The 19,764-nt window shown below is 38.1% G+C and overlaps 1 protein-coding gene across 1 annotated transcript in view; it reads right to left on the bottom strand.

The window, feature by feature from the left end:
• Positions 1–19,278, bottom strand: part of SLC24A2 (solute carrier family 24 (sodium/potassium/calcium exchanger), member 2) — a gene marked incomplete at its 3' end in the record, with an annotated part of 58,291 nt that extends 39,013 nt beyond the window's left edge. The window contains exon 1 of the mRNA XM_010288654.1: positions 18,192–19,278. Coding sequence (XP_010286956.1) covers positions 18,192–19,127 — 936 coding nt within the window. The remainder of the gene's footprint in view (positions 1–18,191) is intronic.
• Positions 19,279–19,764: the final 486 nt, after the last annotated feature.

Raw genomic sequence — 19,764 nt, 5'->3', positions numbered from 1 at the left:
ATTTGGCTACGCTGATTTCTCCTCTTTGGTACGCAGAAACCCTCTGCTGTCAGTATACAGAGATTAAATGCTCTAGGCATACTGTAAATATGTGTTTTTCTCAATTATACTGACAGAGAGCCAGCATATCCAAGCCGCATCTTGGACCCAATTAAAACGCATCTGCACACCTATCAGCAAAACGCTGCATATATGACAGTGAAAGCTGACATTGAACCTCTCTCTTGATTGTCCTCAGCTCTTCTTTTAACAACATGAGCAGAAATATTAACCTCAAGACTCCTAACTGACATGACACGAATGGCCTGCGCAATTCTTGATATGTAGATTTTATAATAGCAAGCAATAATTGCTCATTTCTGTGGCTACTAATTTGTGATCCACTGATATGTGAGTCATGATAAATTCCATAGTATCTTAGAAGAGTAATTTAGAATAGTAATTTAGACTTGCTAATGCTTTAAGGTTGTATGGTTCTTTTAAATTTGTTCAGATACAGTTTTGTTGAAACCTTATATAAGCTGCATATCAGGTTTTTTCCTGACTCACAGGACAAAGAAATAGACTCAGTAAATTATTATTTTGCTTTCTCCATATGCCATTACATATATATTTGTGAACTGTATCTTATGCTCCAACAAACTCACAACTGTGAAACAGTGAAAAAAATCAGGTCATGAATTTGTAAGTTTGTGATAGAAATAGCCAACTGTCACAAAAAGTCCTGAACCACACACACATGGTTGACTGGATCTGCCTCTGACAAAACACAGTCACTCCTCCTATATCTTGAACTGGCATTTATGTGATAGCAGCATTAATAAAAGAAGTGTACTTCATGACAAGTGTATCACTGGCACACATGCTGCACTGGGGATACTAGCAACCCTGCTAAAGAAAAAGATTGGAAAACATCAGAAACATGACTGTTTCTGCTGATAAGAAGCCTAACTTTTCAGTATTGCATCTAATCTTACCCTCTGATCCTATTTTTTCCCTAAATTACAGTTTAGAGGGTTCTTGCTGGCCTGGACATACAATACTCAAGTGGAACTAACTAACACCAACAGAATTGCCACCACAGGCCCAGGGGAGCACTGCCAGCAGTCACCACACACAGTTCAACACATGAAAAACGTTTCTCCTATATTTCTTTTTTAAGCTCTTCTGCACTATATGAGGCATAAATTCACCCAGTGGACATACAACTTCGTCTTTAGTAGCACCATATTTTGGAAGAACACTGAATAAGGCAGCAGATTTTTTTCACAGGAAATGGTGCTGCATTTTAAGAAAAGTAAAATTCATAAACACAGATATATTCTGTATATATTTCTGCTCACAGAAATGAGCAGTTCTGCTCAACACCGAGCTTTATACTCATCCCATGTAGCTTCATGAACTTAAGTAAGCTTCTTACATTAGGAGTATAGCACATGTCCTATGGTAACAGTTCTGTTTTTCTCAAGCCTAGAAAAACTAGATTTCCAGCAAAGTTCCCCTTGCTAGGAGAGTCAATATTGGGCAACATAGCTCCCTTCCAATACAAAAAGTCAGCAAGGTACAGGATGTCATCAAGAGTTAGAAAATCCTGTTTCTCTTTTCCACAACATTAGCTGCCAAGCAGCATCTTAATGGTCATCACTTTCTCCACAAAATATGCTGCACTTACATTAAGTTCTTCTGGCACTCTGAATCTATCCAAAACCCATTAAAACCAACAATGGTGATATCCATCTACTGCAAACAGAAAGCCAGCCCCACACAGCTGGTCATCTCTCTGCAATGCACAATCCCTGGCTGACGTTTGGAGCTGAAAGCACAGATTCTTCTCCTGCTCTTGGCATCAGGAACACTTTGCTATGTGGTCTTTCACAGGCTGCCAGAATGGGGTTTTTGGCCCCATGCTTTGGGAAACAGTGACAGAACAGTCTCAGCCCCTGACAGCATCTGGCAAACCTGACACATCAGAACAGAAATGTATATTAGGAAAACAGGTAAGTCAAGTCTTCTTGCCCAAAACCTTCTGGTTTTCCTTATTCTCTCTTTGCAGTAACAGGCTTGGTGAACAAACTGCAACCAGAGTTGGCCCTAGAAGAGGTCAAGGAGCACTGGTGGAGCTTGGCACTGGCCAGTCCTCTGCACCCTATCCCCTACACTTCAGAACAATTTACTCATGTCAGAGGGTTGCCCAGCAAAAGATAGATGGTAAATTTCAGGTTTTCCATGACAAATGGCCAGTGGTACATATGGTACAAAATCTGTGGTTAATATGAAATAACATATGCATAAGAATGAGGTATGGCATCGAAACCTTAACATAATGGGAGGAATTTTGCCTTTTAAAAAAACCCTGTTTCTCATTACCAACATCCTATCCTTATACCTTACTCTTTTATCCTTATACTGATACAACATGATGCTATAATCACTACTTTGCCAATTCATTGATCATGTAAAAAAGTGTGGTGGTCAGAACACACTGCAACAGGAGCAAACAGTTGACGCTCTACATTTCATGAGTGAAATGCCACTGTTGTCTTGCTACACACACACATTCTAGCACTGATTATTTTAATGGGGTCACATCTAAGGACATCCAGGGTTTTTTTCCACATATGATTTTATAAGTCTGAAGGGATCTGAGACATAGTGAAAGAAATTGCTTTCCCAAACTCAACCAACAAGTCTGAATGATCCATGACTGCAACCTGATTTCCTTTTGTTAAGAACTGTGTGCACATATGCTTCCTCACGGTAGGCTCTATTCCCTCATTGTATTGTAAAATATTGGAAAACAACAGTTAGCATTTAATGGTGAAGAACAAACTTCAAAGGCAATAAAAAGCAGATGGAGCAAGAACAATGTAATCTGAATTTTCATAATTAACCACTCATTTTTTCCTTTGGAAGCTGGAGTTGCAGAATCCTAACAAGGGTTTCCTAGTTATTTTAGGAGCTGTACACAATTTAATTCATTCATTATAAGTGTTCAGTCATCCACATTGAAGGCTAATGAAAATTTAATTAATTAATTAACAAATGGGTTAATTAGTTAACTGGTACTGTAATTCTCTGAAAGTTAAAATTATACCTCATCAAAAAGATAATCCCCAAAAATCTGCTATGAATCATAGATGTTAACAGTCTCTGTGGCTGTAGTGCCAGTGACTTGTCTACAAATAACAGTAAGGCTCACTTAATAGCTTATTTGCCACGTGCACCTCTTTGGAACCACATGTGGTACCTACATACTAGCCTGAATACCAAGGGAGTAAATGAAATGCTCACAGAATTTATTAACATCTAAATAAGCATTTGATTTTGCTTAGTGGCAGAGAAAAACAGTAATTTTGAATTACCCCTATCTTGAAGGTGACCCTGTGCAAAATTACATCAGGTTGTCATCCTCACCACAAGCAATTTCAGGTGTTAGAAAAGGCAACACCATGATACGTATTCAGGCTGTTGCAACAAAAGCACAGGAGAGGGGTTTTCATATTTTACCAACCTATTGCTTGTAGGTGATGGCCCAGATTAATTTTGCCCAATTTCAGGTCAGGAGAGGATTAATCCTCATAATAAAGATCCAAGTCACACTTTAAAAATGCCCATTTCTTTGTAGTGATCACAGAACTAACTTGAGGAGAGCAGGCAGTACAGATAAGCCAGATGAATCTGGGGCCAAGAGTTGTATTCTGCAATTGCCTCAGTCTTGAGCTTCTCATCGGCAATTCTGAATGCAGACCAACTCAGTCTGAAAACCAGTTACTCTGCCTTTTTATTTTTGCGTATTATTTTTCCGTAGGAAGACCAGGTTATTTACAGAGAAGAATTGTCTTCCACTGTATCACTCACAAAAATGTGCCTGTATGTGTACTAATTAACTAATTGTAAAGCAGTGAATTTTCCTATGTTTCGGGAAGTAATTAACTGACTTTAGCTGTACCCAGTACTCCCCTTAAAGAGATGGCCCCCTAAAAATTACGAAGGCAGCAGTGGTTTCTAGGGTTGAGGGAGAAGACAGCAACTAGGCATATTTGAGCTACTGTGAGGAACTCAGATGCAGAGCCTTGTGAAGCCAAAATTTGTCAGACACTTTCCGTTCAGATGCTCACATAAAAAAAGAAGTTAATCCATTTCTAACAGTATGGATTAATCCAGAAATGAAAGGGTCTCTGCATTTGCAAGTATAGTTACCAGATTTCATATTTAAGCTTGCTTTTTTTAGACCTGGCACTACACAGATATTCACATAATAATAGCCTCAAATACATACATTTTGAATAATAAATATGAACACTAATTTATTAGTATTAGGATTCAAACTAATATCCAAAGATACAATTCCAAACCGATTTTTGTTTAGTATTTTACAACTTTAGCATCATTACAGTCTTTCTGCCTTATTTTTAGATTACTGTAAGAAGTCCGTCTCTTGTCCAAGGAACTACATTTAAAACACATCTAGAATATTATTTTACATGTTGTTATTCTAGAAAACAGCTTAAGTGTATAAGTACTTAGGTACTTAAGTACATATATACTTATTCTGTTACACTGTAAGAAGATGACATGCACATTTACTTTATCAGTTCCAATTATGCACACTTTTAAAGGCAAACCCAAGAAATTCCACTTAACACTACGTTGTTTCTGAGAACGTATCTTCATTTCCCAAAATACCATTCTTGGCTGCTAATAAATAGTCTTTAAAATTTTGCTGGTTTGTGCTGTTCTGTGGAGTTGTTTTTCTTCCTTCAAAGTAGATGCAGGAGAACAGTATGAAGAGAACAGCTCCATATCTCGTGGGTTTGACACTTAAAGACTAGACCGTTACAGGCCCACCACATCATAATTGCTTTGAGATTTATCAGTAATCCAAAAAATCCCAAAACCCACATGACGGGACAGATCAGGCTGTGGAACACTGAGTGCCCTTTTCCAGTTTAAGTCCAAGGGCACAGAAAGCTGATAAAGCCTGTTTTGCTTGCTCTGAGCCCAAAAGAAAATGCTTTGTTTGTTTGCTAAGGATGATTTAATATGGAAGGAGAGCAGCTCAGAGGCCTGGAATTATACAGTGGCACAGAGAGATCAGAGAAGCAGCAAGATCATAATTCTCAATGTCCTGACTTCTGGGCTTAATTTCACTTTCATCAAAAGCAACAGCAAAACTTGCCATCCACTTCAGACCTACCTTATAGTCTGCATAGTCCTTTCCCTCACAAGAAAAAAATTATTGGAATTGTAAAAATCTACACCTACAGGTTTGTTCAAGTCCAGTTTCACTTTTTACCCTAGTATTTCTCCTAATATTTTTAAGGAGGGACAATAATGTTAATGACGGGAAGAATTTTTAAGCAGCAAATCCACTAACACTTAAAACGGGCAAAAATGGCTGCTAACAAGATTATGCTTACCAAGATACTTCAAAAACAGCGTGCCACTAAATAAGAACGTCATAGGTGGTACCTGGTTTGTTTGCCAGGTCCCACCAAGCCTCACCATTCCACATCAACCACCCTTCTCTCAGATGCCGTGTGTTCTCCTTGCCTCTAGACCATTTTGCCGTCAATATGCTGACCGTTGTTTTTCTTGCACACAGTAATCCAATCAAGCAAGCAGAAATAAACCTTCCTACAGCACACCATAAAATGTTCTACAAGGCTTGAAAGCCACGGGTTTCTAAGAAGATTAAATGAAAGAGAGAACCGCATCTCAACCTTTAAATCCAAAACTAAGGCATGAGTTTGCAGTTCAGTCCATGCCTGCTACTGAGCCTATTGCTGTTATTTTAGGATGAGAGTCTGTATTTCTTTACACGTGTCCACGTGTGAGATTACAAATCAACATTTATTTCTCATGGCCCTTAATACGAAAGAAGGGCTTGCATGTTTTTTGGAGGCTAAATATATATATTGTATATTACATTCTAAATACCCTTACAGAATTGCTTGCAAGCAAACAATAGACAGAGTTATCCAAATAATTCAGTAAGACATTTCAATACTAATATATTTTAAAATACTGTTTTTCAATATTAATATTTGCAAATACTTAGGGAATGGGTCTGGCTAATTTTCTATTCTTTTCTTTAAGAAGACTTATGCTTTCTGGGTAAACACTTTAAGTGAAGAAAGTAATACTTTAAATTCATGTCCCAACTTATTGCACGGTTTCTTGCTTATGTAAGAAATTTCAGTTACTGTAATTCCAGCTGTTGACCTTTCCTCTGAGTAAGAAATGACCTTTTCTCCGCATAAAATGTCATGTAGTAAAGCATAGTGCCCTGGGACATTCCCATGATAGAATCAAGTCCTGATTACCTCACTGGAAAGAGAGAAATCATCTCTCTCCAGTGATGCAGGCCTGCTGTTTCTATCCCTGTAGAGGCACAGGATGGCAAGAATTACTTAGACGATATACTAAGGCATAATAAAATATGTCAATAGCTCAGTACGTCATGTCCTCAGCCTCAGGCAGGAGTGATCTGTTGCTTGGAAGGAGTCCAGATTTAAGCAGAAAACACAGACATATTTCTCAAAACAGCTAATCTAGAAAAAAACTATGAGAAATGTGCTGCTCAGAAATTTTAGATATTTGAGTAAGTCTTATGGAAATGGGTTACTAGGCAGAGAACAGGTGAAATGATGCAGGAAGCATGCAAATTGCCATCCTATGGATCTGCACTGTATCTCATCGACCTTTGTTATGGCCTGCACGGCACCTTCCGGACTCATCATTCTGTGTGCACGCGCGCACGTGTATACGTAAGTGTGCGTATACACACACATGCGAATGCTAAATGGTTCCAGTACAGACTGAGAATGAGACAATTAAAAGTTTACAAAATCACTTCATTATAATGTGTAGAGTAGGATTCTGTGTGGCAGCAAGTAGCAATTTTACCTCAGAAACAGAAGACAAAAACCAGTGGCAATACTCCTCCGAAATTTAGTCCATGATCCTTCTCTGACAAGCTTTAGATGAATTTTGCAATTGGTTTTGAGTGACAAGAGGCTGTCTGTGACTTCTGGAGAGAAACTGGCATTGCTGTGCCTGCTTCCAAGGTACATATGGGTCAAAAACTCACTCTGAACTGGAGAACTTGACTGGTTTTGATGGTTTTCAATATAAGAGGAAATAGTAACCACTTCTTAATCCAAACTTTTCAGAGTATTTAATAATTACTTATATCATTGCAGCATTTAAAAATGCAGCCAGAATGAAGCCTTCAAACTGGATATGCTTCCACCCGGAAACATTCTAAATTAGAATAAAATGGAGCCAATAAATACAATAGGTATTAAGAATGAAGTAGAAAAATAGGAATATTTAAATAGCAACAAAATTATACAGAAACAAACAATACCTGCTAGACAGAATGATGCTTTCAAATTACTTCAAATGACTGCTTTAAAAATGAGTAAGTAACTTAATAATAAAAACTATTTCTAACTACTCTTGGACAAAGCAATTTCTGGAATTCCAAAATCTGGGTTTTTTCCACCCAAACATGATTGCCATAAATTTTAGTTAAATGATAACTTGGTGATTGTGCCTGGTAGCAATAAAAGGCATTTAATTAGTAATTTGATAAAAGGTTGCACCACAAATTAAACAATAAAATTAACATCTGCTTAATCCCAAAAGAGGTGCTCGTCCTCTAGCGTTACAAACCCTGCAAACTTCAATCTCCTCTCTCAGGCAAAAGCCTACATAACTGGACAGGTCTCAGATGATGCCCTGAAGGTCACCAGACAGAGGCTGCGACAGCAGACATGCCTTTTACTTAGTGCTCTATATCCGCTAGAGCTGTTTCACGGCAATGTGAGAGGGTGAAAAGTTTACACTAGCCGGTTATGTAATACACGTCACTGGTATTACCACTGACTTTAGACTAGACTCCCAGCAGTAAGCAGTTAAGAGGTGATAAAGCAGGATTAATTCCTGAGGAAAATTTATGATTAATTTGTCAGTACAGTATGCGGTACAAATTCCCTGCTATTTTTATTCTTCTTCAAACAAGAAATTATTTTGCGCCAATCTATTCATCCCTTAAGTGTAGCACTTCATAGTGGTGTTAGTATCATTTCACACACACTTTTAAGCCTATCCTCACACACGCACGTGAAAAGAAGTCATCCAAGATCATTGCTGTTTGTGACTATTCGTGTAAATGAATGCAACCTCAATGACAGGAAGGACAGTGGAATAGCAACGGAACAGTACAAAATACAGTAACTAAGCAGCAGCTATTATTTGAACGGCCCTGATGAAATTGGGTAATTTTACTGTCCCTGTCAGATACAAAGAGAGCCGCTGTTGACTAAAGCAGAGCAGTAGTTACGCTGCTAGATAAAGCGAGGAGGCAATGTGAGCTATGAACACTCCACCTCCAGCAGAAACAAGTACACGATCAACACTTAAAACCCTCATTGCCCTCCCAAGCCATGAGGCTCAATTCTACTGCCAGCAAGGCAATGGCTGTTCTTCCAAAACGGCATTTTTTTATTTCCTCTTTTCAGATAGGAACACACATAAGCCAACAAACCACCAATGACAGCACATAGCAATAGTATTTCCTCGAAGTTACAGGTATTGCCTGCAAAATAATGAAGTATGTGGTAATGTACTACAATATATTTTCTGTCAGATGTAATTGGTTTGCCAAAAGTATGCCCTAAGGCTGCTCGAATTTAGGATTTTCAGTTTGCCTGTGACAGTGACCTGTGCTTAACAATGCAATTGCAAGAATTTCAAACACACGCACATTTACAGCAAAACCAAACTAAACCCAAGCCATCTGATCTGCCTGTTTTCCCAAAACGCAACATACAGCACCAACACTATTTTGACTTAGTTCCTATTATACAAAAGATGCTTCCTTCTACTAGATGCATCATTGACTGATACTTGCAAAGATCTATTGCTAAATCATACAGAGAAATAAACTATTTCTTTAAATTACCTCCTGGACATCTATGTGTAATCAATAACCATCAACTCAGTGACAGCTAAGATGATGAGGAAAAGACTGATGGTATACTAACTATATAGAAGTGTAAGCATGTATCACTGTACATAAGATTATATACATGATGAATCACACTCTTCTTATCAGGTATGCTGAATGGTATTTATCTTTTTCCACCATGAGCTACTGAGGGGAGGAATTGTGATTCCATACAGTTGTCTGAGCACCTAGTGTGACGAAGACCACATTATCATCTCAGTACTTTGGTACGAAAACTAACAATAGTTAAAACTTCCGTGTTTGTGTTAAAAAGAGAATATGGAGTCAAGAGCATTCTATAAGAAGGAGTTCTCATTGACTGCCTGAATTCCCAGAACTTTGAAATGCACAGCTAAGCATCCAAAGCAACGTGGCCAGCAGGTCGAGGAAGGTGATTCTGCCCCTTTGCTCCACTCTGGTGAGACCCCACCTGGAGTCCTGCGTCCAGCTCTGGAGCCCTCAGCACAGGAAAGACATGGACCTGTTGGAGCGGGTCCAGAGGAGGGCCACAGAAATGATCAGAGGGCTGGAACACCTCTCCTGTGAGGACAGGCTGAGAGAGTTGGGGTTGTTCATCCTGGAGAAGAGAAGGCTCCGGGGAGACCTTATTGCAGCCTTCCAGTACTTAAAGGGGGCTTATAAGAAAGATGGGAACAGGCTTTTCAGCAGGGCCTGTTGCGGTAGGACAAGGGGTAATTTTTTTTAAACTAAAAGAGGGTAGATTTCCACCAGATATAAAAAACATTTTTCACAGTGAGGGTGGGGAAACACTGGCACAGGTTGCCCAGAGAAGTAGCAGATGCCCCATCCTGGAACCCTTCAAGGTCAGGTTGGACGGGGCTCTGAGCAACCTGCTCTAGTTGAAGCTGTCCCTGCTCATTGCAGGGAGGTTGGTTGTGCTAGAAGCCCTTTAAAGGTCCCTTCCAACCCGAACTATTCTATGATTCTAAGTATTACTGATGCATTTGGTTTGTACTGATAGAGGAAAAGAGTGATTTTCAAGAGAAGTACTTAATGAGGGGTTTTGGATTAAAAATCACAAAACCAGTCACCTTTCTTTTTCTAAACCACCCATACCTCACCTTATGATGCATAACAACTGATCTGTGCATAATAAATTCATTACAATTATCTGATTTTGCTCTATCTTGTCATTTTAGGTTCTAAAAAACCTGCCAGTGCCAAGAAATAATTTGAATCCCCAGTTTGCGCCAATAGCACACTTACTGCTGCACAGATTAATGGAACCAGCCATTAAGTTAAATAACAAAAAGTAGTATTTAAATAAGAGCTGGCTGAAATACAAGGGAATATGGCTGATCTAGGCTAAGGTGAAGGAAATACCGTTCTTTATTCTACAGAATTAGTAACACCACATTAGTCATAGTTTGCAGGTTAGGCAAAACATTGAGGATGACTGGAGAGAAATTCAGTATTTTTTTATATTAAAGTTTACTTTACAAATAGCAAAAAAGGTTGCTACCATAGATAAGAGATTGTCATAGATACTACAGCTGTTTACTTATACTCATCTCTAATATATATTCCCAAAGTGTATAAAACACTTTCAATATTCACTCATCACACATAGATCTTTTAAAGTGTAAACTTTCAGCCTTCCTTTGTCTCCATATTTCTTTGTCATGTTGACTAACGTGAGATTTGGAATTTTGGTCAAAAGGACCAAGGGAAGCATTCTAATTTTGAAATACTGGTACTGTATCGATTGCTGTTTCCCAGAAAGCACTCGCTATTTTTTTTCAGTTTGTTGTCTGTACCTAAAGAGTAAAAGGTTAATAAATGTCTAAATCCCATATTACTTTACCCCATCATTATAAAATATACAGATGTCCAACCACAAGCAAAACGTGGGTACATACCTTATTGTTAAGAACTGTTCTGACCATTACACTTTTCCAGTTCTACATCGCTTCTGTTATAAGACTTTCTTCAGTATGAACATACTACATTATGCAGTAACAAATTCAAATTGGTTATAATCTTATTCTATAATTACAAAAGCAAATGCCTGAATTCTTGGAAACAATTTCAGAAGGAGAAAGGACCCAAAAGGGGCTGTTTTCTCACCTCTACAGTTGGCAGTGGAAAACTGACTCCTGCTAATAAAATCAACAAAAACTCAGATAATTAACAGGGTAGAAGCGCTTCATCAAACCTAATTTTTTGGCATGTGGCCCTGGCAGTGTAGTGCTGGCTGCCTAGGGAGTGTCACCACCCAGAAAGGCCAAGGCCACCCCAAAGTCAGCAGTGCCCAAAACCTCACTGTACTCTGGCACCCTCAACGCTGCAACAAGCACTTCCCTAGGGCAGCTTCCACCACTCACCTCCCACACTTCAGAAAAGATAGGTACCTACACCCACCCTTTAAAAACATGGTGGGGAGGGGTCACTATTGCCTTTTAAAACAAGGCCAGAAAAAGTAGGGGAGTCAGCTGTGCCTCACCACCCAAAACATTTATATGATGAGTGGGGCATCACATAAAGTGAGCAGTGAATGTGGCAGATCTGTATATAATTGCATAAAAGTTGAGCATTTTCACCACCAGAATCTGAAGGGCTTGTAAAAGCCACAGGATTTTCTTTAATATTAGTCTTGGAGGTAAATTGGGAGAACTAGCTTGGGGAAAAAATGTAGAGGAATGTGGGTTAGATGGAAAAGCAGTACCATGCTGCTCCTCCTGGGTCTGGCATTTCTCAACAAGCCTGGAAGCAAAACTATGGCATCTGAAGATCTTCTCTGTTTAAAAGTGAAGCTCCTTCAGAGTTTAAGTAGCCCCAAGCAGGCAAATGTTTTGAGGTCTGGTATACTGATTTGGGGGTTGAAATTCCCTACAGGAATGTAGCTTCCACACCCTGTTGAGGATCTGGACAAAAGTACCCAAGACTGAGATGACAGAAGGAAAAACATTTATAAAGCCTCCAGATTTTGGGACTGCATATTCCTCTCTTTGTACAGCTTCTAGCACAACGAATTTAGTCAAGTCTGGAGTTCTTCTGAAATACAGCATGGTGAACGTTTGCCAACACAGCTGGTTTTGTGCAGCTCTAAGAAGTATCATCTGAATTCTTTTTAATTATATATGCTTTTTATTTTCAAATACATTGATGGATATGTTGTCCCCTTGCTCTCTCAATTAAAGGTCGCACAGTTCTAGTCTTCCTTTTCCCAGCATAATTAGCAAGGTTGCCTAATGAATCTTAGTGGATGGCCATGATTTAAGAGCATTTAATCTATACTGCATTTCCATGCTGTCACTTTCTGCTCATTACCAGGGTACATACATAAAAAAGGGAGAGACTCCAGTGGTAAAAACCTCCATAATCACTGCTTTGTAGTCAATAAATTACAGAAAGGCACTAAAATAAACTGAGAATAGTACCCATTTCACTGTACTAATGGTTGCATATATAAAGTATCAGCCTTTGGGTATGTCAGTATCAGCCCTAAATTGAATCAACAGTGCTAAATAGTCATGGCAAATTAACTAACAGTTACTGCTACTGGAGTAACATTGTTAACACAAAAGTAACTTGAAAGTTTTTGAGATAGTAAAAGCAGATACAACCTAACACAAAAGGATGCTTTTAGCAAAACAAAGCATGGTATAAGGACAGTGATGATGCACATGTTCCAAAGACGTACTTAAAACAACGCAACCGTCTTGCACATGTTGGTACGCAAGATCCAGATACTCATAGCTCTATATTCACATTCATGCTTGCACAAGTAGACCAACTGTGAAATGTCTGTAGAATAAGTATCTGATCTCCCTATGAACTGTGAAACATTGCTTTAAAACGCCTTTTGTTGGTGGTGAGAGAAGAAAGGCTATTCTACAGACAGACTTACAGTCACTGGGTCTGTGGATCCAACATTAAGAAGCGCTGAAAAAGAACTGTTCAGGAGTTCAAAACAACTACAAACACAGACCTTTTGCAGATTCCAGTTTTTCCTGTATGCATGCAGGTAATTTGTGTTTTTCCTTAAACAAATACACATTAGATCATACGTTGTAACTGTGACTCTGTGTGTGCAGTGTTAATACAACCACCAAGTAGCAGAGTACCTAAAAATACTGTTAACAACCTTTCCCTTTAGAATGCAAATACTGACATTAAATACAATGTGGCAACACTCGAGAAGAGTATAGATCTTAAAATATCACACACAAGCTATTCAGGTTTCTTAAAGACAACAAAATTGGCAATAAAATAATGTCTTGTTGGTAAAAATAGCTCATTTTCCAAATGCAGTTCTCTGTACATGTAGAAATACTGTAACTGTCTTGTATATAGCATAAGCTATTTATCTAAAATGGTACTGTCAGTGAAACAGATGTCATTGCACAATATCCCTGTGCCACCCACATTCTGTTCTCCCAGTTGCCAAACAGAACTGTTTTGAGTTATTTACTGAGCCATCAGATTCAAGTATTTCTGCAATGATCTCCATGCCACATTAAAGAAAAAAAAAAAGTGCTTAAAAACTGAAATGTGATTTCACATGATTAACCATGATCTAAGATATCCAACATGCCTTCAGCAGTATGGACTATCAAGAAAAGACTGAAACCTTCGCAGAAGGTCAAAAAAGTCTTATTTTTAAGAACTTTGTACATGAGCTTTTTCTATTTCCCTCTTCCTGTCCATTATACTCAATTTCAAGCTTCTGTTTTTAAACATCTCCACTCAACAGATTAAGATGTAGAATGAATAGAAAAGTTTTCCCCTCAGTCCTAAAAAATAATCTATTCTTTTCAGGATAACTACATAAAACCTAAAAATCACAACACAGAATAAGTTAGGCTTATTTTGAAGGCGTCTGGTGGTGGGATCACACTACCTACTGCCCATTCAGAGCAGCCCCCCAGGGCTTGGTGTCATTTGTCAGGGACCCATCTTGGTCTGCATATGCCATGTGATACCCTGCATTGTAGAACTTGGCCATCTGTTTTTTATTCTCTCTTTTCATGCTGTCTTGCTTTTTCATCTTTCCCTCTTTTTTCCGTCCTTGTCACAGTGATCTCTGGAGTTCAGCTGTATCAAACTGCCGTCAGGCTTCCTTGAGGGTGAGATGGGGCACAAGACTATTCACAATTCAAACAGAACATTTCCAGTGCACCCCAGGAACTCTAAATGCAAAAAGCTTGTAGTCTGTTCTCATCAGTGTCACCAAAAGTGTTGCCAAAACTCAAGTTACAAGATTTTCTCAACCTGTACCCTTTAAGAAGCCTGATTGTCTTTGCTTGAATTGTATTTGTTTAGGGCAACGAAGATGGTGAGAGGTCTGGAGAACAAGTCTTATTGAGGAGCAGCTGAGGGAACTGGAGCTGTTCAGTCTGAAGGAGGCTGAGAGGAGACCTTATCGCTCTCTACAACCACCTGAAAGGAGGTTATAGCAAGGTGGGTGTTGGTCTCTTCTCCCAAGTAACTAGCAGTAGTACGAGACGAAATGTCCTCAAGTTGTGCCAGGGAAGGTTTAGACTAGATATTGGGAAAATTTCTTGACTGAGAGAGTGTTCAAATATTGGAACAGGCTGCCCAGGGAGGTGGTGGAGTCACCATCACTGCAGGTGTTCAAAAAATGCATAGACATGGCACTTCTGGACATGGTTTAGTGGGCATGGTAGTGTTGGGTTGATGGTTGGACTTGGTGATCTTCAAGGTCTTTTCCAACCTTAACGATTCTATGATTCTACAATTCTATGAAAGCTTGTGAATAGTGAGCACAATTAAATTCATATAGACTACTCTGTCTGCATTCACATTTGTACAGGGAACTGACACACTAAAGAAAATACAAAAAAGTATGAAAAAGTAGTTCAGTTTGAATATTCACAGTCTTCTAGTACAAAAAGTTGCTTTAATTTTTAAAAAGACGGAAGAGAAATGAATCTAAAAGACATCTAGAGATACATATGCATTCTAGCAACCAAATGAACACATCTAGAGCAAATGAAAGCAGAGCAGAAAAAAAAACTTTGTACCTAACACTTCTTTCTCATGGGAAATATGGTCCTTCTTGAGAATGAAAAACTTTCTTCAACATTTCAAGATGACTGATAATAAAAGTACTGAAATTAACATTAAAATGCATTTTAGTACCTCAAAAGGTTTTTTATCTGATCAGATTTTTACTCTTTGACACTTGTTTGTTAATAAGTCACCTAACTCTTCAACTATCCAGCTTTATGATGCTTTATTTAGACGTCTCAACTTTGTTGAGCAGCTTTCAGATTACAAGAAAAAGTCTTAAAGATAAATATGGCAGGGACATTTTTTTAGTAGAACACTTGCCAGCTTGGCAACAGCAAAATCAACAACAGATAGGCAGACGGGGTATTGGTTAGAGAGAAAAAAAGAGAATTTTCTATACACTCCTGAAATAAAGTTCTTTCAAAACACTCTAACTCACCGATTCCAAAGAGCTGCCTAGCAATTCTCTGCCCTAATGGGGAATAAAAAACAATGAAAAAGTTTCCATTAGAAAAAACTAAGATTGAAAATTCTGCATATGATATATTAATTGGATTATAATCCAATCTTATTTTGCATTGACATAGCACACTCTTGATGACTGGAAGCAGTCTAAGCTAACAGCTAACACTGTAGAAACGAAGCCTTCTTTGCCTCAAAAGCCAAGACTATCACTTCTGCAATACTTATAATCCCTACTGGTTAGGAAATAAGCACCCATGTACATTACGTTCACTTCTAGGCACCACATCTCAGACTACAAAAACTTTTTATCCTTTGCTTTAGGCAGTATCTTTCAAGCTGAAAATATTTGGCATTTCTATCAGGCTTGGGACTACATGTCAGTTTTTCTTTTTTTTTTTTTTAATTTAAAAAGCAACAAAACCAATTATCTAATAACAGTAAATAAATGAACACATAACTTCAGTGAGTTTCTTTCCAAAGAATGTAAGTTGTGACATCCTTGCTGTCAGAAAATCAGTTCATTCATCCTGCTAAATGCTGTTCAACTGAATAGTAAAATAATTCATAATTAGTTATAATTTCAAAGTGTTATCTGACTATTCAAAAATCTGTCTTTATAGTGTGGCTCATAGAAATACATGGTCTGATACGTTCAGAAGCTATTTTCCCCAGGAAGCAGAAAATACACATTAGCTAAATTGCAACAAAACTAGAGTATCTCTTTCATCCCCCTCTATCCCTCAATGATTTACAAATACATAATTTTATCATTTTAATTAACTTCATGTTAATTCATGAAAAATATCTTCACAAAACATATAATGCAAAGCTTGTGTTTTTAGGAAAAGCGGTTTTCCATTTTTTTCATCCCCACCTGAATTCTGTACACCTATAATATGAATAAATTCTAAGAAAACGTAATTAGTATCTCAAACAATAAATGAGTGCTCCTAAAGGTATCCTTTTAAAATCAGGTCCATCTAGAGTACTTTAAATATTTATTATGTTCAATGTGGCTTGCAAATGATTTATTCTTCTTTCCAGTTAAAAGTAATTGAGTGTTTACCATGGTATATAGCTACTCTACCCCACCCTATAGCCTGGACAACCCAACGCAGTTGCTTTTCATAGACCACTGTTTAAGACCAGTTATAGACTCACATCTGCAGTTTATGGACCAATGAAAGTGCATTAAATGGTTGCTTCATATACCATAGTCTCTTTCTACCATTACACACATTTACCACAAACTGTGAAAGTACTTACAATGCACTGTGAAACAGTGCATTATTTAGAAACCAATTAATGTTGTTAAAGAAGCCCTTCATTCATTAGGGCAAATACTTTGTTGGTGTTGATCCTTCTTTTTTCACTCTCTTGTAAAATCCCAACTATATTTTTTCAGAAAGATGAAGATCAACATGCTGATTTTGGAAAAGGAACGGAACAAAAAAGAATACATAAAATTACAAGTAAGTGTACAGGTATTAAACTTGGTTAGAAAATTTAAAAATTGAGAATTTTCTGGTTTTATTTTTGGTGGACTTCTTTGTGGATTGTCCTAAAACTGAAAGCACTTATCCATACTGCTAAAATATCAATCTGTCTCTTTGAAGTTGGCATATAAGCAGAATCATCAGTTTTCTGTGAGTCACAGGCAGGTAGCCCCTCTCTATAGTTGTATGTGCTCCATCTCTCTATCCTCCTGTTTATATGCCTGTACACTTACATCAGTGAGGTGTGTCTCTTCTGAACCATGTATACAGGGTTGTTAAACCAAAGAAACAAAACAGTGAACAGTTCCTTGAAACTCTGAATAATTACTGGATAATAAAACCTCATTGGATGAACAATCCTATCGTCATATAAAACCAGACATTTCAGTTTCAGTATTAAAAATCCAATTAACATACAGCTACATACGTAAGTATTTGTCGGGTCAGCTTCAGAAGTCCCTTATGTGTAGCCTGCCTTAAGAAGGGAGCTGTTAAGAAGATGATCATAATTGCTGCAGACCCACCGAGCCCTCTCTGCATAAATTCCCTTCTCTACTTGTGGCCAAGTATCAGGCCCAAAAAAAAAAAAAAAAAAAAAAATCAATCTGCTTAGCTGCAAATACCATGAACGGGAAACCATTCTGCTTAAACAGAGGACCTCTGCCTTTTGCCATTGTGGTCACTGTTTTTCCAGAGATTTTTTTCATGAAATTGCCACTAATTGCAACTGGAAGTTAATACCGTGTATCAGCATCAGTAGATTAAAAACATGTATAAAAATACCTTTGTATACTGTTCTGAATGATTTGCATTTTTGAGGAAGAAAGCACATTAAAAGTCTTTAAAAAGCCAAATTTTGTCACAAGATATTGTTGCTGCTTAATCCAAAACCTTAGGGAAAAAATAGTAGCTATATCTCAGACCTCATCAATGTGCCAAAATGCCAAGTAAAGGTTTATGTCTTTTTGCTGGCATTTTTTCTTGCTTTCTGTGTGATTAGGATCATTCTGGAGTTAAAAGCTACTGATGTATTGGAAGGCTGCCTTATACTTCATATTTTCAGTCCTATTGGACTGATTAAACAAAAAGACCTTTTCGCCAAACATGGAACTTTTTTGTATTGCTTAGTGTACTATATTAGGATCCTTATGATATAAGATAGGGCTCAGCACTTACAATGACATTACTACATACATGCTAGTTGAAAATTGACCAACCTTTCCATCAGCGTCTGCTGTTGTTACCTTCTCAACCTTGTTCCTGTTTAAAAATATCTTCACCCATTCTTCTACTTGAACATTGAACTTCATGAAAGTCACATAGCAAAAATACGCTGTCAGGAGCGTTAAGCTTTCCCACCACATGATCGAGTTATCAAGAAAAAAGATGATTAGCAAGATCAAGTCAAAAATGTAAAAGGACACATCTCGAAAGAGTGGCCACCAAGTAAGGTTCAAGATCTCTCTAGAAAATAAAGCACACATTCCAATAACAAACAAGATATTGAACACGGCAGATCCTACTATTGTACCAATGCCGACATTGCTGTGGGATATAAACACTCCTATTAAAGAAGTGAAGAGTTCTGGGGCTGACCCACCAGCAGCCATGAAGGTTGCCCCTGCCACATCATCAGATATGGTGAGTTTTTCAGTGATGACAGTCAAGGAAGGAACAAAGAACTCATCGCAGACTATGGCTAAGGCTATGAACATGTAAATCATTCCAATTACATGGAGGATCACTGCTCCCTTTCTTCTCTCCTCAAGAGAAAAGAGGTCCTGGGGGTACTCTCCCTTGGCATGACCATCTGTTGCATTGTCGTGCTCAGCTTCATATTTCATAGAATCATGTGGGTCTGGAGTACCATTTTCATTCTGTTCTGTGAAATCCAACAGAGTTCTTTGGTGCCCATGCACCAGCTTTTGGCTATTTAGGCTGCTGGCCAATGCCATACTATGTGGTTCCATCTTGAAAAAGGCACTAATTGAAAGAGAGAAAGTGCTAATGGCCACTACACTGACAAAAAGCCCTATAATTCGTATCAGTCTCAGTTTTTTCCTAACATTCTGGTGCTGCCTGCAACCTAACAGCGGTTCCTCCAAACACCACTCCTCCAAGACACCAGCAACAGTTTTTTTCTGAAGAGCCATTTTGTGTTCTGTGTGAGATGCTGAGGGAGTCAGACGGATTGTTCCTTCACACTTTTCTCCAGCTTTGAAGTCAGAAGTGCTTTAAGAGTTTTCCCAGAATCAAGTACTTTTACTCTTCATAAGGAAGAATTTTCTTCATTCATCTTAAAAGGACAAAAAGGTATTATTAATATTAGTGAAACAGCATGTGATTAGAAGCTTCCAAAAAGCATTTTACAGACTGGGTTAAATTTAGAATGTAAAGCAGAATATTACCAGCTGTAACATAAAACCCCGTCACATCCCATCAGACACAGCAATGATATGTTTGTTTCAGCAGTAACCCTGTGGATCAGAGTCTATCAATACTCAGATCATTTTATGCCTCTCACATGCCTCTGAGCCACTTGCTCTCCTCAGTTGCTGATAAAAAATGCTAGTGGAAGGCAAAAACTCCACCCAAATGCTGCGTAAAAATGAAGAAACTACTATTTTAATGGATACACCAAAGTTTATTACCTTCCGTAATTACTTTCCACCATGAGCATGTAACATCCAAGTTCCAAATGCAGGTGCAATAATGTATGAAAAAGCAATAAAAGTGCTAACAAGCATCTCATCAGACCTTTAGGCAGCAGAAGCAGTATTAATTGAAGTG

This window comes from Phaethon lepturus, unplaced genomic scaffold, assembly GCF_000687285.1.
Source record: "Phaethon lepturus isolate BGI_N335 unplaced genomic scaffold, ASM68728v1 scaffold17916, whole genome shotgun sequence".
NCBI classification, from domain to species: domain Eukaryota; kingdom Metazoa; phylum Chordata; class Aves; order Phaethontiformes; family Phaethontidae; genus Phaethon; species Phaethon lepturus.
This window is presented reverse-complemented; position numbering and strand designations above follow the sequence as displayed.